Consider the following 26,682-nt stretch of genomic DNA (forward strand, 5'->3'; position numbering starts at 1 on the left):
AGTTAGTTACACTAATCTACCATGTTAACGACATATAGTGACAATACATGTAGTTTTGTAAAGATGTACACGTAGTATATAAGAATATTTAAAAGCAAGGTAACTCAGAACAAATTGGTTCACCCAGTATATTTTTACGTACAAAAGAAAGTTCATTCCCAAAGGAAAGTTATTGATAACATGAAAGCAGTGTCCATGGAAAAGAGCATTACAATGATTTCTACATGTACATCTATGTTGATTTATTTATTTTGATTGGTGTTTTATGCCATACTCAAGAATATTTCACTTATACGATGACGGCCAGCATTATGTTGGGAGGAAACCGAGCAGAGCCCGGAGGAAACCCACGACCATCTGCAGGTTGCTGGCAAACCTTCCCACTGACACATTTATGTTGATTGTTTTTCTCTCTGTACATATCAGCGCATGTATCCATAGCATTCCTTTGTCAGATGCATTTCATGACGACAGAATTAATTGATCAAGAATAAAATTTGTAATGAAAACTGGTGCACTGGTTCAGATTTACCTTGCTTTTGTAGGATGAACGTTGTTTAAAGATTCAGCTAGATTCTTGCCAGCTAATGTCTTTTTCATAGCCAAATTTGAATAGATCAAGCAAAGCAACTACATGTATATGTATCTAATTGAAGGAGTCTCTTTCATGTTCCAGTTTGTTTTTATGTTTTTGTTTTGATCACAATGAATTCATCAGCACTTTTTTTTTTTACTATTCTTTGCCTAATATTCAATGTGGCTTCATATTTTCTCATTCTTGGCTATAAGATAGCGCATTAAAGTTGCAAGGTTTTTAGCCTCATTTTCATGATTGTGTTTTATGTTAAAGCCCTTAGTCTGAAGATTATTTACGTCATGACTTCACCAATAATGGAAAAAGCATTGTGAAAATAACAAAAACAATTAGCTTCTTCATTTGCTTCCATAAATACCTGTCTACGTAATTCATTTTGTCGAACAGTGCAGATTGACAAGTTACATCAAGCAATGACAAAGCTGTGACAACCTAATTACGTCCATCAATGACATTGCTGTTACAAACAATAACAATGATGTAACAACCACCTGACCACACAGTTTATAATCCATGTGTTAATAATGATACATGAACAACATTAACTATTCAAATTAAATAAGTTAAAAAACTAAATTGGGGATCGGTCTGAAATATGGTGAAAATTGGGCAAGCTGGCTACATCTAAACTTCATATGCAGTCTCCCATAATCACCTGTTATTGCTCTCCTAATATGCCAGTAACATGAAGGTGTCAAGGATACAATGATACAATGACACAATGACATACATTGTTTTATTTCTAAGCCCACCCCAATGACCTGCCACTCCCACCCAAAGCCACGTCTAACCCATCCTCATGTCCATTTTCAGATCATGTCGCCTTCACTCTTCAAGTCATGTCACCCATGCCCCCAAATGACATGTCTTGAAATCCATGTCTCACTCACCCAATTCATATCACACTGACACAAAGTCATATTGCACCAACCCAAAGTCATGTCTTACCCACCCAAAGCCTGTCTCAGCACCCAGAATCATGCCTCACCCACCCCATGGCTGTGTCAGACCATCCCCAAAGCCATGGCCATCTCATATCAACCTCAAGACCATGTAGCAACAACCCTAAGATCATGTCTCACCCACCCAAAGCCAGGTAACACCAACCCCAAGACCACGTCTCACCCACCCAAAGTCATGTCACACCAACCCCAAGGCCATGTCACACCAACCCCAAGACCATGTTTCACCCACCCAAAAGGCATGTCACACCTACCACAAGGCCATGACACATCAACCCAAGGCCATGTCACACCAACCCCAAGGCCATGTCTCATTCACCCAAAGCCATGTCATACCAGTCCCAAGGCCATGTCACATCAGAACCAAGGCCATGTTTCACCCAACCAAAGCCATGTCACACCAATCCCAAGGCCATGTCACAACAACCCCAAGGCCATGTCACACCAATCCCAAGGCCATGTCACATCAGCTCCAAGGCCATGTCACACCCACCCAAAGGCATGTCACACCAACCCCAAGGCCTTATCTCACCCACCCAAACCCGTGGCCATGCCACACTAATCCTAAGGCCCTGTAATACCAGCCTCAAGGCCATGTCAACCAACCCCAAGACCATGTCTCACACACCCAAAGTCATGTCTCCCACACCTTCAAGTCCATGCCACAAGAACCCCAAAGCCTTGTCTCACCCACCCAAAGCCATGTCACACCAATCCCAAGGCCATGTCACAACAACCCCAAGGCCATGTTACACCAATCCCAAGGCCGTCACAACAACCCCAAGGCCATGTTATACCGACTGAACGCCATGCCGCACCCACGCAAAGCCATGTCTCACCAGCCCCAAGGCCATGTCGCACCCACCTAAAGCCATGTCACACCCGCCCTGAGGCTATGTCACAACAAACCCAAAGCCATGTCACAACAACCCCAAGGCCTTGTCTTATCCACCCAAAGCCATGTCACAACAACCCCAAGGCCCCGTGACACTAACCACAAGTCCATGTCACACCCACCCCAAGGCCATGTCTCACCCACCCAAAGCCATATCTCACCCACCCAAAGCCATGTCTCACCAGACTAAAGCCATGTCTCACCCACCCCCAAACCCATATCTCAACCACTGGAAACCACTTCCAGTGGGAGTGTGGTAAACAGGCCGAATGGGGGCAGGTGTAGGCGCACAGAGGGGGTGCTGCGTTGGCCTGAGGAAGCCATGTTGTATCTGTTTACATGTCACTTTGCCCATGCTGTAGCCACATGGTTCACTGGGCTCGGGGCACATCAGAGATGTTCACTGAGTTCCGAGCAAGATCAGCCATGATGTAATTTCTTAAAAAATCTGACCATTGACAGAAAATATTTATAATATAGAGGGGTAATTAACTGGTATAAAAATACCCCATGTATTCTTTTCATGTATTCTTTAAGAAATTATTTTGACTCTCTGGTGCCCCTTATGACTCCACACTCCCTAAGTCTTAGGCTCTCCACTTCATCACCATATGAGATTCCCCCCTGTCACTCGCCTCTCCATTATCTCATTATTTTGACATGGTCCCAAGATTCTTGAATTTGTATAATTACACAGCTTTACATGCTTTTTCATGGTAGTGGGCTGTCAACATTCATCATTTACCGAAAACCTTAAAATGTACTAATTGCAGGAACACTTAAAATCTGCTTATTAAAGTGGCATTTGGCATTGGCATTGCTAAAGAACAACATTGAAGTGCAGTATTGTAATACTGAAAATTGGGGGGAAAAAAATAACAGGTAAAGTTCAACGGGTCCATCTACTTGATTTACATGTGCAATCCCACCCTCCAAATCTCCTGGACTCTTTATCGCAGGCTAGGCTATAACCCATAGCCTATCCCTACCCTTTCACATGAGGTTGATGGTAACAGATAATCCCCCTAAAGCCAAAGCCGTGTTTGATTCTTGGGTGGAGGGACTGAAGTTTACAGGTCAGTTGTTATTGTTATTGTTGACATCACACACGAAAAGCTGTGGGAATGTGTATGAATGGAGAGAGTGCTAATTTTGCAACATATTTTATCTATTTTTTAGTGTGTTAAATCTGTGATAAAGTAAGAAATTGAGTAAATTTGATAATGTTTTGTTCTTTCTGTATTTAATTATTAAAGGTAAAGATTGAAATAATATTTGCAAGATATATGTTTCTGTAAAGTTAATTTGATGGTCATAAATATGATATAACACACATCAGTTGCATGCATATGCTACAGTTCTTGTATATGCTCTTGTATTCATCCATGCATGCCAGCTATGTGTATATACCAGTACTAACAAGCCGGTGTTATTGTCTGTTTTGTTGTTAATTATAACCACAGTAGGTTAACACAACCAGTTGAATGTCATGACATAGTTCAGTTAAAACTGTAGCAGTTGTTGTACTTAGATTTAATGAGAACTAACGGTCAGGTTTCTGGTTGCCGTAACAACAAAACACGATTTTCTTATTTTCGGTTATCAGTTCTTAGTTACAAAATTCTCCTGTCATGGTCACAATACATATTATTATTTTGTAACATTCATAATCTAACAACTAAATATGCTGTGTAGGAAATGCAAGAGGACATGGCATATAGAGAAATTTAGGATGATGTTTTGATTTTTAGATTTCTTTAATATACCATCTGTATTGGCTAAATTATAATATTTCTGTCACTGATCTCTTAATCATAATTTCAGAAAGAGAAAGCATTTCATAAAGAATTTTGTGATGATATTTTTCCATGTATTTTATGAGTATAGAACAGAACATACGTCACTGCTCATTCACATACATGTATGTATATGTATGCATGTTTTTCAGTATGGAGGTGCATCTTAGAAATTGTATTCAGTGAGTTTTGCTGCTGAGTACATTTGTGCTGCAATATATAGCCTTTAGGGGGAAAAAATGTCATTCAGAATGTCTTATTGGCTTGTTCAAACACTTACCTGGGTGGATTGAACTATGGTCATGTCTTAATCAGCATCTACACCACATAATGTTGTGTTAATGCATGGAGATATTGCCGGCTTGAATGACAGCTGCATATATGTATGTATGTAGGTATGTATGTATGTAAAAAGCTGCTAGCTTCCCATGTCTGTAACTATAACTGGTCACTGACCACTCACTGTCTCTGTTTTCCCCTGAAAATGTATACAGCGGTCATTCAGTGCGGAGCCGTGTCTTCGGAAGACAAAGGTATATCATTATTGCAAAGTTTGCATTATTATCCCCTTTACCTGTCTAACTTACACACATGGTTTGGTTTTCATATGAGCCAGTTGTTCAAAACATGAGCAAAAACTTTACTAATTATAACAAAAAGACCTTGAGAGTAAAAAAGAGCAGAGACAACAGTCACAGGTAATCAGTGAAATCAGCCTCTAGTCAACCTTAGTTTTAGTCTAACATGTAAATGCTTAAATAGTGCTCAAACTATACACACCCTAGCATAATTCGTAAGTAGAATTAGGTGAAAAAATAAATGATGTGTTAATTTAAGTTTAATAGATGTCACGGGTCTGGAATTACCTAATGTTCTGCATTGTCATCTCTCTTAACATATGCCATAACGTTAAAGAAAAAAACAAATTATGGAACCTGCCAAACTTTTAATCTTAATACCATTTAGTCCCACCCTAATACAAAACAAGCGAGTGGATTCAAACTTTAGTGTGGACTAACGTAGGTATATAAAGGATTGGCTCCTGATATGCTTTTGAACAACTGGGCCCAAAATGATAAGCGTTGCTTTCCTTGTAACATTATGCCTTCTTGGTTATGGAATTAAGCGAAACTAATTCCCCTTTGGTTTGAAACTAATACACTTTGTGCCATTTAGTTTTGCTACATGTACTAATGTGGTGTTGGTTTGATTTGAAACTAATATGGTTTGAGGATTTTGGATTGAGAACTAATGTGGTTGGAGCATTGTGAATTTAGAACTGATGTGGTTTGAACATAGAAATCATATTGTTTTGAGAATTTTGGATTTAAAATTTCTAAGGTTCAGACTTCACATTTGTTTTCTTGCATTTTCCGCTATAGCATTTTGCTATCTGTTTATAAAATCTGGAATGTTGTGTGCAAGTCAATTTTAAGGTGAGGTCAGTGTGATGTGAAATGTTTGTATTGTGTGTTTGGGATGTAGGTCAGTTAAAACATGTATATATACTACTACTTTTCACCTTTCAGTTATATTCCGCACATTTAACATCAGGCTTTCCGGACAAGTATGATGTGTAAAACATGCAGCATTCACCACCACGACGACACAGCAAAGTAGGAGCTGACTACACAATTAAGTCAATGTACAACAACAACCAGAGGAAAACATTTTAGAAACAGCATTAAGTAAAACAGCACATAGATGTGGGAAGAAAACATTTTGTTTTCATCTTACATTTGAATTCATTCATTAGAATTGAAATATGCACACTATCCTTTCAAAAATGGAAATGTAAAATATATGCATGGGCCTATTTTATATTCATTTTGCATCAGATCTTAATCATCTTATTTATATTTACATTTAATGTAGCTCAGACAAGCTCACACACCATTCATGTTCATCCTGAATTCATCCTTACACTTTGTTGCTACATTTTGATCCTCCTGATTTATTGAAGGGATTTCCTTATGTTGGCTGTGTACCTGTGTATGTAGGCTACATGTGTATTGTATATACTTACTGAAATCAGAATGATCTCTTTAAATACATGTTTTTTGTTTGTGTTTTTTTTCTTGAAGTTTATATTTTCATTGTTTGATGGAGGAAGTGGTCTCATTTAAAGTCTACTTTTGAGCTACTCTGGGGTATTGGGATATTAACTGTATAATTCTCTGAGTTATGTACATGTCGAGTGACAATCTTGACAGGTGCTGCAGGCTGCGTGTTAACTTAGACTTAAGTCAAACTTTCATATTCCTTTAAAACTGTTATTTCTTATGTAACATGGTCAAAGTAGTAAAGTCTGAGTGTGTTACTGTACAACAGATTTCAGCTAAGAAACACATCCAATTTAAAGATTGAAGTTTGGACTCAAGTCTTTATATTGCTTCATGATCCCGGTCCCTGATATCTGAAATGAGTGATCGGTATTGTGAGTTTGGTCGGGGCAAGGTCCAACATGACAAAACAGGGTTCAGAGTTTAAAACCACAATTATATTATAATGCTGCTTCGTTTTGTCTGGATACATCAATGCATGCACTTAATATGGCCGAACAGATTCACTTAGAGGTTATGAAAATTATTTCTAGGGGAGCCGCAATAAGTTATCATGTGTGTGTCTGAATTATGTGTGATCTGTAATATCATTTTGGTGTAATCCTCGTTGACAAATTGACATCTGCATTTTCAGCAATATCAGCATGTCCAAGTTTTTTTTTTCATACTTTCATCTGATAGTTAGCGTGCGTGAATGATGAATTGTCTAACTATATAACCAGTAGCTAGAATGTTTACCATAGAAATAAACTATTATTTTATACCTACTCTATCTATACCATCTAAAGCTCTTTTTGCTTATCAGGAATACTTTTCTTGGTTTTGCGCAAGAATATTTTTACTGTGAACTGCATGAAAATGAGCTCATTTTGAAAAGAAATCATTTTATTAGAAATTCATTAAATGGAAAGAAAAAGATGTCAGAACATGTTGATCAATATGGGTAGCTTTCTAAAACCGATCTACTCTAACCATCAAGATGTGAGCATGTTCACATAATGAAAATATAAAAAAGACATCAGTCAGCATAATAACTCAGATCATGCAGTTTACAGTGTTCAATCTTTGCCAGTGTTATTGGGGTGGATAACATTTTTAAGACTGAAACTTTTACAAATATCAGGGGCCACTTTCACAAAAAATCAGGGTTTTTCGTAAAATAACATCTGGGTTATAGCACCCTAAGCCAACTTGTTTATTGAGAAAAGTTAAAAGAAAATTGATTGGTGAAAAGTTTTCTGAAAGTGGACCCTGTTACATTCGTTACTTACTTCATTATATAGTGGCCTAATTAATTATCAATATGCATTTGATCCTGACTCAATGACTTCTTTCAACTGATGTATAACAGACTACATTTATTTGCATATACAGGTCATAACAACTGAGGAAAAAAGTTTGTTAACCAAAGACTTACATGTGCTGGAGTACTGAAATTGCCTTTACTTTTCTGGCAATAAAATTACTTCATTAGAAATTTCAATTCTAATGTAGATTTAAAGGAATACAGAATCAATTCTGATTGGCTGGAGAGAGAGAGAGAGAGAGAGAGAGAGAGAGAGAGAGAGAGAGAGAGAGATAGGCTAAGGGCAGGGTGTACCTATATGTAGCTTAAGCTGAATTTTAGGTAGGGCAGACTTACTCAACCATGACCAAGGATGAAGGGTTTAATGCAGGAAATCCTGTGTACACTGTCTGCCAATCGGCTTCAATTGTATCTCTTTAAGATGCAGAAATTAAGAGCTATAAATTCAACCTACCCCAATCCCCCAAGGGTACAGTCAGTAATTGAATTTTGCATTGATGTTTTACCTTTGCCTCAATGTTTTGAACACATGTGCCTGTATGTACTTTACATGGAGTTGATTGAGGTCATTGCTTCAGTGTATTGATCTGTGTTCTATATATATATATATATATGATGTATATGAAGCATGTATTGTTTCACGTGTACTAGGGTAAGCATGTATTTTTATTGCATTTTGTGATCAATGGTAAAATTGGTAGACTATACTCTATGTACATGTATAAAGCTTTGAGTGTTGTTTGGTTAAATGTGAAAGTCTTCTCTCTTCATTTATTTATCTGTACATGTCCAAATATCTGACTACAAGTACGTGAATTATTGTAAGGGAAAGGATTTGTTTCTTACTGACATCCCATATATACAAATAATAAAATCCGAGGCGATGCATACTTCATAACAGCTGGGAAGGAATTGTAGGTGGATAAATTATATGTTAATGAACAGCTTTGTATGCCTATGTATGCATAAACTGTGAAGAGTTTCACTTTGTGAACATTCCACTGCTACACTGATAAATGCTGTTCTTTTATTATTATTTTTTTTTTTTGATTTCAGACTACATTCCTTTGGTGGTTGGGATAGCGTGTCTACAGGTAAGCTGAAACAATAATCGGCTGTTAAATACAAGTAGCCTAGCTACTGTATTTCACCTGGCATTTTTTATGGGACACACTTTGCTTGATTCTGATTGATTCATTCAAATTATAGGACACCTTAAGAGTTTATGTTGTGAAATTTGATTAATTTCTTAGCAGGAAAACTCAAAAATATCATTTTAAGACCTTTATGTGCTGCTGAAAGTGAATTATTACAGGCCAAACTTTAGGTGGAATACAGTACATTGAAAAATATTAATTAACTGTGTACATCAAACAAAAGCAAGTACATGTCACTTTACATAAAAATAATGGTAATTACCTGAAGCCATTAATATGACCAGCATTGTATAAATGAAAAATTCTGTTGTGTTGTTTATGGCAGTAAACAACACTTAGATTAAAAAACCAAATATCCAGTAAATATTTTCAAAATGGTATTTCCCTTCAAAAAGGGAAATTGCTTAACTTAGTTGACTTATTATCATGTTGGTGTTTTGCCACACCATGACAATGTACAAGTTCACTGTATCTCCGGTTGCTTGTCTTTAGGTAGGCTGAACATCTGACGAGATCTTACGAAATGTTCAGTCATCAGATACTAGTGACTTTAAAAGTTTAAGTTGCCTTTTCCATGAATGGCATATGACCTCAAGAAAAACTTGTAAGAAGATTTGGTGTTTTATTTGTGTACAGCGAGCAGCGTGTTACCATCAGATAAGTTTTACAAGGTTCGAGGCACACTCCATTGGGCGTCTGGACTGAGCCACTTGAAAGGGGATGTATACTGTAAGATCCGAGTTGACAAGTAAGTGCTTGCTTCTGTCCTGCACATCACAAATGACTGTGATATAAACCAGATACAGAAGTTTCACCCACGTCTGATTCGTCTGAGTCTTAAAGTATCAAAACAACAGCATGTCTCCATAGACAACATGATGTTCAGGCGTTATAACCCTCAGCATTGATGCAAAATTGAAAAATTTTGTGCAAAAAATTTTAAGTGCATCCTTTTGTGACACCTGAAACTTTACATGGACTTGGGCATAGTTTTATGTTGAAAACTTCGAAAAACATAAAAATTTAGAACAAGTTTAATGTGGGGCTGTCGTAAAAGTGTGCGTTGTAGAGTAGCCAAAAATCGCCATGTGCTTCTGTTTGTCTGATGCATGACACGTTTTGCACTAGTGTAACAATGCGCATACGAAACTGCTATCTGTGTGGATGGCATAAATCCACTATCATTTATTCATTCATTTCTTGTATTCTTTTAAGTAATCTGTTTTTGAATTGTAGATTTTGACATTTTCTTGTTTGATACTAAGGAACTGGACTGTGTATTGCTTGGTGCAGTGTCAGTATATTGTGACATTGTGGGGTTTCATTTGTAAGCATTGCAGTCCAGTGAGGCAGCACTGTAAATGTGTCCCTACAAGGAAACTGACTACACAAGAACTGACTCAAAGCTAACTCAGATGGTTAAAGCTTTTAACTTTTGGACCCTTAGTCCACATTGATGTGTTTACATTTGAAAAGTTTGTTGATCCAACAGCAACTTTAACCAGGAAGCTGTCAGGTATATAGCAATGAGCGGAAATTTGATCAGAACCTCTTGAGGGCGGTGTTGAACACCAATCATATAAAAAATACATCTGTAAGTTTTTTTTTGTTTTTTATTTTTTTTTTTTTTTTTTGGCCTACGTGTATATGATGATGTTTATTTTTAGTCGACGAGCACACCATCGTACCAAGAGACTAGCCCCAGGAAAAGTGGTTGCCAAAACGCCAGTCCTGAAAGCCAGTGGTGACAGAGCCGTGTTTGAATTCCCATTTGAGGTAAACAAACAGAAAAATGGCCCTAAAGGTTGTTGGTTCTAACCCAACAGCAACTTCCAGATATTGTTTAAATAATATATGTAGGCCCTATGTATTTAATGTGACACAATGTAAAAAGTAAGCCTAATGAAATTATAAGGCAACTGCCTTATAAAGGTGGATTGCGTGTTAACATTAAGACGTTGAATATTTCCATATTTAATAGCCAATTAAATTACAAGTCCCTGAAGTATGGTACTCAAAGATAATACAATTTTTCAAATGATGACTTGATTTACAGTGTTGTTATTATTCGTAGGCCTATCCATGACATCGTTACCATATAAATGTCCTTTTACATATACCTCATTTCAGGTGGACCATGGGAAGGGTGTGGCTGCTGAGGGGTTAATTATCTTTGATCTGAAGGAAGCCAGTAATCGTCACTTGGCAACCATGGGATTCTCATTAAAGTATCTCCTTGGAGGTAAGTTTTTGCATGAGGTACCGTAGTTGCTCAGGCGGTCATTACAAAAGTCAATGTTGGTCATAACCCGACCCTATCTGAAAATGTACAATAGGTCAGAAGGATAGGCTGATGAAAAGGAGAGGAATGTAAAAACATTAACTTGAGAGAAAATATGTTAAAAAAACTATCAAAACCCCAATAAAAACTTTTGGATAGATGGTCAGTCAGGTCACGCCCATCAAACATATTTTGCTTTGATATATATAGTCATATGTTGGCTGAGGGGGTTAACATGCCAGCACGGCACAGTGACTGAGGAGCCTCCCACCAATGCGGTCACTATGAGTTCCAAGTCCAGATTATGCTGTGTGGGAAGGTCTGTCAGCAACCTACAGATGGCTGTGGGTTTTCCCTGGGCTCTGCCTGGTTTTAATGCTGACCGCCATCGTATAAGTGAAATATTCTTGAGTAAGGTGTAAAACACCAATCAGATAAATCAAATAAATATTATTACATGTAGTTACTCAGTGATAGGGACCGGCCAGGATAGCACAGTTGGTAGAGCGTCCGCTTCGGGACCGGTAGATCCAGGATCAATCCTTGGTCGAGTCACACCTAAGACTTTAAAAGAGGAAGTTGTAACTTCCTCGCTTGGCGTTCAGCATGAAGGGAATAGTGCAACGACTGGTTGACCCGTATCAGTATAATGGCTCGGGTGGGGCGGCTTACTTGCCTTCGGTAAGTCGTCTCAGTGATGCAGCACTAAATAAAAGAGCGGTGGAAATCCGTCCTGCAACAAGGAGGCACATTACACGTGCATGCACCCTAATGATTCCTTCGTCGTCATATGACTGAAAAATTGTTGAGTACGACGTTAAACCCCAAGCACTCACTCACTCAGTGATAGGATATGCAGAAATATGGTGTCAGTAATCCTCATACTGGCCGAGATGGGATTTTTGTCTTATGAGGATAAATAGTCATATGTGACCTACAACTATCAAAGCAAGCTTAAAATTTTTTTTTCCCCTGATGCTTATATCTCAAGAACTTGACAAAGCCATGAAGTAACTTTTGATCCAGCATTTAACACAAGATAACTCTTATTTTGTGACTTAGAAACAGACTATGACAAGGACTTACAGCGCCACCTGTCTCTGGAGAAGGGGATGGAAGTGGAGTTAACTCTGTCACATAGTGAAATGGACCCAGCCCTCTTGAAGAAGAAATCTGGAATGTTCAAATCATTATCATTTCGTAAAGACAAATAAAATGGAAAACTCTGCTAATTTTAAAATCTTTTTGTGGAATAAAGAAAATTAGTTGTGGGAGAAATAAACAGTTGTATAGTTTTACTGAACCAAACTTAGCTCCCTTGCAGAAACAGATCATGATGGTCATTTGAACCCATAATTATTAATAAAATGTTAAATGTTTAATATTAGTCTCCTTGGTGTCGGAAATGAGAGACTTGTGATCTGATAGATCAGAAAAGACCAAGCGCAAAATGTCCAAATTTGAACATTCTTTGTATTGTAGGTATTGAAATGGGGCAATGAGTTTTTTACAACACATGGCTGTTTGATTTTTATGTTGTACCTAAAGAACACAAGACCAGTTTGGTTCTTTCAATGAAGCATTTGCAGTACTTCATAATCATTGGAAGTATTGGGTTCTTTTGAGGAAAAAGAGTCAAACTTTCAGGTAAACAATATTGAACCTTCCAGTCGTTTTTCTTGATTGTATTCAATGGAAGAAGTAAAATAATATTATCTTCTGTCACACTTGTGTAAAGTGTGCCTCTTACCCCACTTCTAATCCCAGAATGCATTGCAAATAATCTCATTCTGAACAGGATTTGATGTTGATGTAGGTGATAGACTTGAGAGAATTTTAAAATTGGTAAAATATACACAAAGGCCATCAGAATGTAAAATGCTTAACAGGTAGTCTGCATATTTATCTGGTCAAGGGAGTAAATCCTGGTTAAGACAATTTTTATAACATAATTAAAGTTGCATATAGAAAAGTATTTATCTGTTTTTGCAATTGTAGCTAATTTCTGAGAATCAATAAGTATATGCTTTTTATTCAAAATGACACTGCTTTAAGATTGTAGATGATCTATTTACATAATATATGTGTATGTATATTCATAGAGAGGAAATCAATTTTACATGGCTGTTTTAAACTACTGTATTATTATTTTTTTATTTTTTATGTTATCCGATACTGTTAGGTGACAGTCCCTTCATCTCTAGCATTAGAAATCTGGTTAAAACCAGTTATTTATATATATCATATCAGACAACATTATCATCTTACTCATTATTGATAGTTATTGACGCTGCAAAATGATGGAGAGTGTAAATCTCCACTATAATGACTCTGTTAACTTAGATGGCTTAACATAGATTTTAGACATTCTTGAGGACACTTAAGTTGTTTAGAGTAATTTGTTAAATAAAAATATAATAAAAAGATGTTTTCATAAATCTCTCAAAACTTTTGCGGAAAAGGTAATATGAAGATGTTTGTATATCAGATTTGGAAAATATTCAAACACATCATTCAAGGCATATACTTTATCTCCAGATGAATATTCTGCCAACAAAATCATTATAAACATATACATATCCTAAAAATATATGAATGGGATGGTCAAATGTGTATATAAATAATGGGATTGAATTTGTGCACATGTTGAAAACATTTTCTGTATATGTTTATGAATTGTGCCTGTGATACAGTTTTGGAGAAACTGTCTTCAGCTGGTTTAAATATTATTATAGATTTTATAAAATCTATTTTCTATCTCTTTTTTTTTTTGGAATCATGCCATGCAGAGGTCTTATGCAAGTGAATCTTGTTTCAGTGTAATAATTTCAATGTATATTTTATTGTTGCTTGTCCTCAGTCTGTTTGATATTACGCTACAAATAAATGGTTACAAGTTAACCCTCTACTCATTGTAATTTGTGGATCTACTTTCATTTTCACTACCAGTGTTGCATATCAACCAACTTATCACTGTGTACTAACTTTCTCTCCCTGCCAAATATCACTATAAAGTGAGTTTGGTGTCTACATGTCAACCAACTCATCACTGTGTTTACTTTCTCTCCTTGCCTGATATCAATGTCGATGAGTTTGGTGTCTACATGTCAACCAACTCATCACTGTATTTACTTTCTCTCCTTGCTTGATATCAATGTTGATGAGTGTGGTGTCTACATGTCAACCAACTCATCACTGTATTTACTTTCTCTCCTTGCCTGATATCAATGTGGATGAGTTTGGTGTCTACATGTCAACCAACTCATCACTGTATTTACTTTCTCTCCTTGCCTGATATCAATGTGGATGAGTTTGGTGTCTACATGTCAACCAACCCATCACTGTATTTACTTTCACTGTCTGTTTGATATTAGGTGCAGAATATGTTGTCCACAAAACAACCAACTCTGTATACTGTAAATAGATATTTACTTTGACGCTATACCTTATATTACTGTGCAGTGCTGAATGTATAAACACCTGTGGTAAAAGGGTGTAGACTATACCATTAATACCTTTACCTCTATCCCTATGCTGAATAAAAACGTTCTGTCTTCAAGGCTCAATGACAAATGTGTCTGACTTGATATGTGTTGTTAAGATTAGTCTTGACATGTTACCTATATTTTTGTTCAAAACTCATTTGACATTTATCTCCCAATACCAGGGGCATATTGTGACGTACTTGTATAATGCCGAACCTCCTATAGCTCAAGCTGAGACAGCTGCTAATGTTCGGATGGGCGTCAGCTACTACAGCACGAGCTATACCACGTACATCATTTGCGTTGGAATCATGGATGTTCCACCCACGTGATGACGTGCGAAAGCTGTTGTCTGTAGAAAAATCACAATCCGGAAGATACAGATGTACAATAATCTATTTCCTCTTTATGTCACTGAACATTTGCCAACTCGTTGAAATAAAGCCGCAACTGGTTCAGATTTACAAAGCCTTATACGTTTTATTCTTTTTCATTCAAGAATTCTCGCCGGGATACACCCGCAATATTGCTGAAGTTGCGTTAGTCCATAAACATGCATTCATTCATTCGTTCATTCAGACATTATGTGACTGGAAGACGGTTATGTCCTCCGTTTACCAATTTTACCATCTATAATAGGGAAGAACTTGCATGTTGCCCTTACATTAGTCCACATAACTGTACTGGTAGCGTAAGCAAAGGTAGAGCTATGTAAAGCTACCATTGCGTAACGTATTGTTAAATGATAAATAATGAAACCCGAGTGTCCGAGATAAATGTACCATCGGTTATTATTGGCAAGTTACTGACGAGCAGATGCGAATATGGTATTGGTAAGGCAAGTACGCAAACGGCCACACGATCGTCGTCGACAGGTTTTTAATCTCCAGGAACAGGTATAATGGACAGCGTGATCAAATGTTACACACTCAAATGCCAACTGCGGGCAAACTTGTCGTGATAACATTCCTTACATCATTGTTACCAGTCGTGTAGCATTAGGTGCAGTCCGCCCCTGGTATGTTTTTTTCTTTTTCTTTTGTGAAATCAACTCGTGCAGTGAGCAAGGGCACCATTTGAAAGTCAAAAGTTTTGTAGCGGATATTTCAATTTGCACCATTTGTTCGATTTCCATGTAAACGTACGAAAGTTTTTCAGTAAGGACGGTGATTTGCCCCAGCCTCTCTAATCTCTTCTACCATCAAACTGACGAGCATCGTTTAGAAGAAAAATTCTTGAGTATGGCGTTAAACAAGTCATATACGGTAAATAATTCTCATGGTAAAAAAAACACTGATTTCCTCCAGACGATGTCCACGGGTTTTGTGTGTTTTGTCTCCAGACATAAACCTTAATATTCTTGTGTGCAGCATAAACAAAACCAGTAATGAATTTCCGTGTCACATTATGCACTCGGTGTTCTTTTTTAGTGAACTCGGCGCTGAACAGTTACCGCAAGAATACCTTTTGGAGACGTCTCCGCAACGTCTATAGTAAACATCGCACAGGTCTGTCATAAGGTCTAAAGAAGGCTATAACAAAGTCTATTCATATGTATTATACAATAGCCTTTATATTAGGCAAGTCGAAGAAAGCGTGACGTCTTGCTTAGTTATAGCCCGGACAAAGCCGTAACAACACCGATATACATGGAAACCAATTACGGTTATCACTGAAAAAAGAGATTGTTACATACCTAGAAGAATTACTGATAATATCCTAATGCTAGACTACAAAATATATTTTTGTAGGACTGGTTCCTTTTTGTTCTTTCCATGTTCTCTTTTGTTATGCTTATCCAAAGGCTTGTGGGATCAATGTGGCTATGTGGTTATAGCTGAAAACAAGCATAGCCTTTTGTCTGTGCCTACGCGATTTCCAGAGCTGAGTTTCACGACGTTCGGATATACTAGTATCACTTATAGAGAAAGGCACCGTTTACGGTGAGACATACGAGGGTTTTAATTTCTTGCTTGCGATGTGCTGTCTTAAAATGTTCACAATGACGTAAGAGTTCTAAAACACACGTTTTGATTTGTTTAGGTCTGTAGTCGTTCCTTAAACCAGCCCTTTGGTCAATACGTTTTCGAAAGTTTAATAATCATATTTAATCCGTCAAAAGAGATGTTTGTAAATATGCCTTTATTGTATTTGTAAAGTGGCGTATAAGCCCATCTTGTAGACACACTGAAAATGATGCATTTTACAACAGCATTTACTTGACGACATTCTGCCAAATCCATGTTTCTAAGGAGCGTGCTTTCTTTTCCAGTATATGCTGGCGCATATACTGGTTTGAAATGGGAAGATATAAAGCGTCCATTCTTCACTGGTAACATGTTAAGACGTTGATGTGACGTTGTCCTCTCCGGGCTTTGCTCGGATCTTGTGAATATAACATTGATGAGTGTCTACTTAAACACTATAAACATCACAGAATGAAACTCTGAACTCTCTTAATTCTTTCTACAGAAGAATACGTGTTTCTGTCAAAAATGAGTGCTTAGAATATTTGGTTTACGGTACGTACATATTTTTTACAATAAAGCGTGACAAATAATTGGATAAGAGTAAATATATCATGTATCACTATATTACTGAACACATAGACAAAACAGACAACCCTTACGTTTCCAAACATGCAACCTGTACTCCTAACAACTTTTATATTTTCGAAAAGACAACCCTTAATTGCTAGCATACAACCTTTACTTTGTAACAACGAAAAACTTTATTTTCGAAAAGACAACCCTTATTTCCTAGTAAACATTTACTTTATAACAACAAAAAAATCTTTATTTTCGAACAGACAACCCTTACTATTTCCTACTATTCAGCCTTTACTTTGTAACAACAAAAAGCTTTATTTTCTAACAGACAATTTTATTTTCCATCAGACGTGAAGTACACACAACATCATGTTGATAAGGCCCCAAATAGTCAACCTTCAATCTTCAATTAATTACAAACTCATATGCCATGGATTTGGAAAAGGACAAAGTTCAAGACTAGAGGTGATACATGATAATATTACTTATTTTATATTTATCGGCATTACATTACGATATCTGATAAATGAATAACATACACAGGGTTACCAGGACATGTTTCCCAAGCGTTCCAAGTTCATTTGCATAGCAGAATTGTAATGGCTTTTTCGTTGTTGGCTTAATTCACTTAAGTCATCTTTTTGAGAAAAGTTGTAAAAGTGTCCAGCAAGAATGCTTTTGAGTCTTGCATGCACCATGCACCACAAGTCGTCGGAATCCAGTAATGATATGAATGTTACCACAACACATTCAATTAATAAAGAACGCGGAAAGAGGAAATCCGCCCATAGCGTGCTTTCAAATCTGGCTATCCACTAGATAATCAATCAGAGGGTACTTTTTTTTTGTTGGTGGTGGTGTTTGTTGTTCTAGGAAGACAGGGATCTCTTATCACGTATTCCTGTTATGTTCCTCTGAGCTTCTCGACTAGACCGTTCTTTGGCGGTTTCTTTAGAATCCAGATTGTAGCCATCTTGGCTTTTTTCTCCAGCGGTATTGTCAGCAGAAGGTTCAGCGTTTGCAGCCGCCATGACTTTCAGTTCATTTTCCAATTTCTGTTCAGCCATAACGTTTTGTCTCTGTTCGATGGCGATACTAAGTCTCTCTAAGTTCAAATGGATGGAATTGACTTCGGCGATTCGCTTTACGATCTTTGGCGTCAAGGTCACGCTCTTGCGACGCTGCTTTGGTTTCACCCTTTTCTCTTTTCTGGACGACTGAAGGGTCAAAGTATCAGTGGACAGGGACAAATTGGAGAGATCAGACGAAGTGCTACACAAGGACGACGACAGGGATTTGGTGGAAGACTCGATGCCTTCTACTTCGGTCGTGGATACACTTCCCTGACTAGAAGTTGAAGATTTCGCGGAAAAACTCGGGGTCTTTGTTCGAATACACACAAGGTCTCTGTAAACTTCTCTTCTGTCGAACCAGATTTGGTTTAAAGCTTTCCTTCTCTTGCAGTCGATTTGTCGGGTAGCCTGGCAGAGTAAACGTTGCTGTAGTCCGTTCTGAATAATGGCTTTGGAGTAAGGGTCCGCCATATCGCCGTAAATCTATCCACACTTTGTGTATGGAGGTCGTGTGTTAGCATACTGGTGAAACCAGCATCTTCCACACTCAGTGCAGAGCACTGTGTTTGCCTTCTGACCGGAAATCAGTTAAATGTGGTGGGTAGTGGGGATTGTAGTCAAGCTACCTTAAAACCGGCCTGATGTCAACTCTGGCGTCACACAACTTAACATGTGCCTATTAATCGGAGTATGCGTTTCTTGGCCCCCAAAGCCCTTGTTTAATACCTAATGCAATAAGTTAGTACCCAATGCTATAAGTAGCTTATACACTTCAATAAATTCTCCTCTATAACCACCTACAAAATCACCCACGTGGCAACTGACCTGCCGGTCATGATCTTTAAGGCCTGTATGTAAGTGGTTATATGTAAGTGTTTGTCCACCAGCCATATAGTTAGTTCGTATACCGTTTTAACAGGTCAAGCGTGCATGGTCATTTATCATTGGCAATGTTCCTAGACCAGGAATCACCGTGACATAACCCCTTACACAATGCCATCCACCTGACGCTTTGATGTAAGCAGCGGAAACAGCTTTATAAGCTTTCTTTTATGGGGCTTGGACCTCTAACATCCAGGGCTAACCAACACTTCATGTTGTCATGAGGCACAAAATCAATCTCAGGGGCGATCACGGTCACCCGCTAATATTATTAATTTTAGATATCAGTACATATGTGAGAGTTCAAAGGTGTATCAAAAATCAGGCTTAAATCTTAATACAATTTACGTTTCTTCTTTAAAAAATACCAACCGAAACTTTAAGATAAGACTAAATGTAATGCTGGGATTAAATGTTCATACAATTATGCAATGAATTCTCACTACACAAATGATACCCACCGTGACATGCGCTGGGGTATAGGCTGTAAGATTTGCACATCTGCCATTGTGGATGTGCAAATCTGTACACAGTCGTTTTTAGAGAGCAATCGCCTGTCTTCAAAATAATATCTTAAGTACTCAACATATACAACGGATACATAATGCAATGTCTTCTTGTGGCAGAACGAGTCCATGAGATCAAGTTTGATCCATTAGACCACCGAAGCGCTTATAACATCAATAGTTAAGTCATGAAATAACATACTGACGAACATATTATTTTGCACATTGTCCGTAAATCTTAAAAGAGGAATAAAACAAAACGGTTGTAAAGATTTCTTAAATGATTCTGTAAATATCAATCCATGAATTATTGCTATACACGTCATTAAAAGGGTCTGAGCGGCATTATAGTATCGTCAATCGAGACCATGGGAGATTAATCTATCGCCACGTCTCAGACGCCTGTTCAGCTACTTAACTTGAATAGATTTCCGTACGAATTGATTTATTTAAAAATTCAAATCACAAATTTTTTAACGAGATGCAAAACATATGGTAGGCGTAAAAATTTTCTTCAAGCAGAAGAGCGTCGATATGATATCCAAGTGATTCTATCTATATGCTGACTCTTTTGTGTCCTGGCTCACCAGTCAGGTCTCTGCCTTCCTTACTATACGACCAATTATCAATAACGAAAATGCTATGAGGTTGCCTCATTTATCGAAAATTGCCAAATGTCCTTCAGTTATTTACTGATAAAGCCGGAAGTGTATATGTAGACTTTACTTCTGTGTTGCAGGAGTAAAAGGGGAAACTGGTTGTTTGGTGTATAACGGTTTCGATACGAACGGGTTGTTCAGTGGTATATACATCCATTTGGTTTCTCCGTCGATATAAAGCTATAGTTGTATAAGAGAAACTTTTTGATTATTGAGTAAAACATCAACTAATCTTATTCTTATCCCCCACCCTCGGTCTTAAATCAAGAGGTGTGTCCATTTCCCATAACCTGGTCGCAGTCATACAAGTGAAAAATTCTTGAGCAGAGCATTAAACACCAATCAAGCAATTAATCGAGGTTTCACCTCAACTCTTCACCCTTCGAAGAAAAAACTTAATGTGGTCCGCCTGGCAACGTTTATTTGGAGGAAATGCCAAGAAAGGCGTAGAAGGGAATAGCGCATGTTTTAATTTACGTAGCGTACAGGAGTGAACTTTATTAAATGGCATATACTGCTAAGCGTGCAAGGAATACACACCCGTCCATGTATTCTGTGGATCATTTCGACCAACGATATATCCGATAAACCAATATAAAAGGCATTACTATTGACTCCGATCAGTCACTTGGAACTGATGCTATACACACAGTTAAGTTTCGTTAGCTTTCCTGTCTATAGTATTGATATTAAGGTGTCAAAATGGCTTTCCTCGGTGGGGGACAACAGAGTATTGTCTGTGTTTGTCCATGTGTTCCCTTTTGGGGCGTGTCGAATGTCCACTGTCACCAAGAAAGCTCAAGTCTTTTCTGGCGAATCACAAAGGCACGTTGCCCTTGTTGATCCGAACAAAAAAACAAAACTTCGGTGCTATCCATACCACCAGTTCTATACCAGACGCAGTTAGTTAATTGTCAAACTGTGATTGTTGGGCGTTCTCTGTAGTCATGTGGTCCACGGGGACGGGGCCAGTTTAAACCTGGTTTCGTTGAAGTTAAAGCAACACAGACAACTCAAGGACCACCACAAAACTAACTTGATTTTCGAGGTATAAGGCACTTTATGCATGGGTACGATAAGCAGACGATGAAAATAGATACGGAGACAAATAATGTGATGCAGCTTAAGGCCTCTTTCTGGCTGGAACATTGATACTGTTTTTGTATACGAAGTAACCACGAACTGGAATAACATCAGGTCTGTGCAGAGACATTTACAGGCGTCTGCATTGAAAACAGCAAAATGTGGCTTGATGACATGACATTAAGAACATCGTGTCAAAGAGGGAACCGAAAGTGAAGAAGACAGGAATACACGGTTCAGATTATCAAGACGCGACAACAAAGCAATACCCTCGACAAACGTAAAGGTATTGGCGAGATTATCTACAAGGGTAAACGTACTGGTGAAATTTGCCCAGGAAGGAAAACGTATTGGTGGGATTGGATAGGAAATGTGTAGGAAAGATTCTCCAAAAAGTAAACGTATTTCCTTGCAAGGTGAACATTGAAGAAGACTGAAACCCCAGGAAGATTTCAATGTTAAGCTTAATGTAGTGTTACCACAGGAAAGCTGGGATACGCTGCTTTTAGAGAACATGACCTTGTAAGATGTTTGCGAGATTGAAGCAAATGAATCGCAACATAGGGGACTTTTTGACACCATCGTAACGCAATTATAATCCGTATAGGAATGCCTGCTTCCAGGAAACTGGCAAGAGGGTCCATCAAGGTGAAAAGGTTTGGGTCAGACAGACCCGACCACACTCAGAAGACTCCGCTAGCCCGTGTTCCCGAAGAGAATGCCGCAGAACAGGAAGCTCAAGAAATAATAGAAGTAGACAGCAACACACAAACGCAACCGGACAAACAGACAGGAGCAAAGAAAGATTTTTTGTATTTGGATGACTCTGGGTTTGCGGAAATGAAAAAGCACTTGCTTCAGTTTGAGATACGATATATGCGCAGAACAGTTCGTTACACGGAGAACAGAGCGCCATCGCAGACGGAAGTCGTCATTCGACAGAAACAACCGACTAAAGACGAAGATGTGCCGGCACCGAAGAAAATCAGTTGTGATTCGACCGGTGACTCTCCAGAATATATGTTTACACCGGAGATCAGGATATTCCCGACGGACGATTCGGGTGATGAACAGCTAGTGGCACCAAGCCTGGTGGTACCCAATCTTAACATTCAACTGAATGGGATTACTTACCTGTCACACAATTATAAATCGTAACTGTACATGTCTCTATAACGAGACAACCAATCTAGGTGAACAATGTAACCTGTTGAATGCTATATGAATTCCATACATGTTGTCATGAAGGTCACGCCATGGTTTCCATGGCGTCAGTACGATACTCAAAAGTTGCTCCATCGATCAGTGGTTATAAAGGAAAACTGAACAACAAATGCATCAGGTAGCATTCAACAACAGCTGAAATAGGAAACAACAGCAGCACAGAAAATATATTTCTTTCGTTGTTCAAGAAAGTACAGCGCAATGATTGCTCCAGATTGCACTACAGAGGGTTGGCCTGCGGTTATTATAGCTTGGTATTCATTTGTTTCCAGCTGAGCTATCCAATGGTTACTGGTTATACTGGTTATTGGGTTTATCTGGTTCAGTTTTAAAGAAGTCGCTCGCTTTCTATTTGGCTGTCCTCTGAAGTGAGGAGTATTTGTGTAGGCTTTGACTTTTGCTGGACGTTATGTTCTGCCATCCCATTACGGATGTTGTCTCAGGGAAAGACTTACAGATATCTCATATCAGGGTCAATTTTGGGTCCGGGAACACCTAAGACCTTAACAGAGGAAGACGTAACTTCCTCGCTAAGCGTTCAACATGAAGGGGATAGTTGACCCGTATCAGTATAATGGCTCGGGCGGGGTGGCTTGCTTGCCATCGGTAAGCAGCACTAGATAAAAGATCGGTGGCAATCCATCCTGCAACAAAGAGGCACATTACATGCACTCTTAAGTGCATGTCATATGAAAGTACGACGTTAAACCCCAAGCACTCATTCACTCATAGAACTTCAAGGTTTGGGATTGTTGCCTATAGACTTGACATAACGAAGATAACGTCTGGCAAGGGCAATTTATCCGAAAACCAGACGATCCTTCATTATAAGCTCAATGCAGAAAATACTTGGCTGGGCTTAATAAGAGATTATGTACGAGTCAAATCTATGAAATTTGTTGGGGTTTATTAATCATGTGAGTTTTGCCGCAATTCTGACAGTCTGTATGGCAAGCACAGAGGAATCGACTTCTGTAAACGAGAGCTCAATAAAATGAAATGGTTAAAACAAAAATTACTGATTACTGATTATCTATCGATCGATGTCCTGAGCCTGTCAATGTACAGTTCACTGAAACATCGAGGAGATTCCGAGAAAGATTTCTAATGAAATAACAACTTTGTATGCTGAAAGGTAACACAATAAGGAGCGACACACTGATCGATTGGAACAAATGACTTTTAGCGATGTTTTTTTCAGGGTATATATAAGCTGTTGGAAATTACGTCGATGATGTCGTGATAGCTGAGATGGAAATACTATGCATTAAAATCATAACAATAAAGCTTTTAGCTCCAACTGAATCCCGTTCTGACGTGAGTGTGCATTAGAGCGATTATAATCTCGTTTTGATGATAGATATAACCCATGTGTGCTGAGCAACAGAGCAACAGTTAACTCCATATTACAAAAACTAACAACCAGTCAGATACCAGTTTTAAAGGAGTACATGTTTATATGCGACACTTTTGAATATCATACATAGGCCTATATCGAGTGATAGGAGAAAGATTTACCTTTCATGATGATATGTTATATGTATGTTATATGATATATGTTAAAAGAGAAGAAAACATCAAAATGATGCCAAAATCAGACGAAAGAGCGCCAAAACTTATTTGCAAATATGCTCTTTACTATTTCTTTGTTTTGCTTTTTTTTCCAGGAGAAAGGGCGATTTGAAATTATTTTTGTACGGTGGGTATTTTGGACCACATTTTGGTATTTATCGTCGCTGCATAATAATGTTCCAAATAAGGATGTGATGCATGTCTAAGAAATTTGTTTAAAAATAAATTTGTGGTTTATATTCAAACACATGTAATTAATCTGAATTATGATAATATTTCTGAATATATTAAAAATATAAATATATAAATATGATCAAAATCCCAGTTGAACACATTTGTTAGCTGAAAAGACCAAATTCTAGTCCAAATATATTCATTAAACAAGTGTTACATCCTCATTAATAACATTATTACACAAAGACTATGTATACCAAAAGGTGGTCCCAAATACACACCATTCAAAAAATATTTTGAAGTGTTTTTTTCTCCTCTAAAATAAATCTGAACAATTACTGAAGTCCACATTTACGACTAAATTTTCGCACTCTTCCATCAAAACTTTATGTAAATTTTATGTTTTCTCCTCTTTTAAGGAGCTGTAAAAGGGATAGGTTTGTTATATCGACCTCCGATATGCTTTGGACCAATGAAAAAGCGACTTGCTTCTTGTCTGCTATGTTTTGTTAAAGGCGGCTGGGAAGTTGAACCTACCGAACCTGACAAGATGAGTAAGTAGGAATGTCAGATAAATCTTGAGTTTATTATTTTCTGACTAGGCAAAAATTTGTAAAAAAAAATCTTACCCCGAGTGATCTATCCCGCTGTGTGAGATCAATACTGAGTTGTAGAATGGCTACAAAATAGTTGTATCGCCCTCTTGTTATGTATACACTGACCTTGTCAGACGCCGCGTCAGCAAATGGTGAAATGGATACATTGTCTTCCATACAGACAGGATTTAGTTTAATCTTCTTGTCTGTTGAATCCATTTATTAGACATATCTAATGTTTGTAATTCTGTTATACATGTTCAAATGGTTTAGGTATTTCGATGAAAGCTTTGCTGCGTGAAATCTTTCTTAATGTACTTAAAACCTGACATACTGAGTCAAATATATGTATATGTACTTGAACCTGACAGCATCCAGGGACTATTGGTCACCCAAACCTGATAAAAACCTCGATCAATATGGATTAAAGATTATAAGGCAAAGATATGTGACAGCGTCGCTGGTCACTGGAGAACAAATAAATGGTTTAACCGACAAGGGAATTATCTGAGAAACCGAGAATTAAATTCGTGCTGACTGACAAGACAGATTGGTCAAGGGTGCCAATATAGCTGGTAAAATGTGGAGAAGAATGTGTGTTGTGTTGGAGATTTTACTCTTACATGCATCGCAATATGGTGAGTTTTCTTAGCCTTTAAATTTTAAGATCAGAAATTTGTATTATTACATATGTAAAAACATGTCACCATTCTATAATGTGCTATACACATTTGGAATAGGCCATGTGTCGACATGATCAACATGCTCACCGGACAGGTTCACCAGCCAGTCAGCGAAAAGAAGTGCGCAGTGCTTTACAATACCGCTGTACAAGAAATATATTATATAAAAACACAGCTGACCGCCAAGAATTTGACTGAAAATTTTTGAGTTAGGTCAAAATAAGAGTCTAAGTTCTGGTCGGCTCTGCGTGTCATTATATACCCAGATGGCGCAAGGTGTCATGTCTAATGTCTGTGGAATGGAAAATGAGTGAGTCAGAACAATTTTAGACATCTCCACATGAAGACATACGTACAACAAAGAGACAACCTTGACATAAGACAGAATGCTAAAAGCAGTATTTAATCTCTAGGCTCAATCCCACTTTAAATGGTGAAATGCAACGCTTTCAGTTTCGCAAAAAATATTTTCAACAGGCGCCCCCTATTATTATATAAGACATGAAGGTGTACTTTGTGAAGATAGTTCAGTGAGCAATTTTAATACAAATGTAAAATACGGTTATCTAATGTAACGTTGTATGGGATTATCGTTATCTCTCTTTGATGGTCAGATGAATGAACTAGTGCTGCCTTGACCTCATGACGTTCCAAAATACAAGCGGAACAAACCGTTGCTTTTACAACAAATTACAGGCTAAGATTAGTGAGGTCATTTATTGCGGAACATAAGATACAAATTTTATACACGTATACAAAGTAATAGAACAAAGTAACACAATCATATCACTTTTTCAAACTTTCCTTACTGCATGCACTTGATGTACGTCTTTCAGGAAATGCCTACAACGCATATTACGAAAGTAAACCGGAACTGGGATATTTTGCTGTACATCTACCCGTGGTTACAAAACCCAGCGGAATACAGTGCGCAAGCGCGTGTTCTTTAATTCACGGGTGTTCTGTGATCAGTTACTCAAGGAACCAAAAGCTGTGCAAATTATCGAGAGGAATAGGAGAATATGTTGCAGACTCTGCCTGGACAACACTGGTATTACGTGCACAGGAACATGGACTCAATGGCCAGGTCAACACATCTGTCATGACGTCATATGCCACAGGTACAACAAAAGCAACGCCA

At 37.9% G+C, this 26,682-nt stretch overlaps 1 protein-coding gene across 8 annotated transcripts in view; it reads left to right on the plus strand.

The window, feature by feature from the left end:
- The window catches only part of LOC135467816 (uncharacterized), a 55,124-nt gene extending 40,112 nt beyond the window's left edge, over positions 1 to 15,012 (plus strand). For 5 of the 8 annotated variants that reach the window (XM_064745684.1, XM_064745689.1, XM_064745687.1 and 2 more), the window contains 6 exons: positions 4,743 to 4,781; positions 8,674 to 8,711; positions 9,411 to 9,522; positions 10,442 to 10,550; positions 10,905 to 11,016; positions 12,118 to 15,012. In XM_064745684.1, coding sequence (XP_064601754.1) covers positions 4,743 to 4,781; positions 8,674 to 8,711; positions 9,411 to 9,522; positions 10,442 to 10,550; positions 10,905 to 11,016; positions 12,118 to 12,269 — 562 coding nt within the window. In that variant the 3' untranslated portion in view covers positions 12,270 to 15,012. Of the gene's footprint in view, positions 1 to 4,742; positions 4,782 to 8,673; positions 8,712 to 9,410; positions 9,523 to 10,441; positions 10,551 to 10,904; positions 11,017 to 12,117 lie in introns of those variants that run through there. The other 3 variants (XM_064745686.1, XM_064745690.1, XR_010444192.1) reach the window with 2 other exon arrangements.
- Positions 15,013 to 26,682: the final 11,670 nt, after the last annotated feature.

Source organism: Liolophura sinensis, chromosome 6 (assembly GCF_032854445.1).
Source record: "Liolophura sinensis isolate JHLJ2023 chromosome 6, CUHK_Ljap_v2, whole genome shotgun sequence".
Taxonomy (NCBI): Eukaryota; Metazoa; Mollusca; class Polyplacophora; order Chitonida; family Chitonidae; genus Liolophura; species Liolophura sinensis.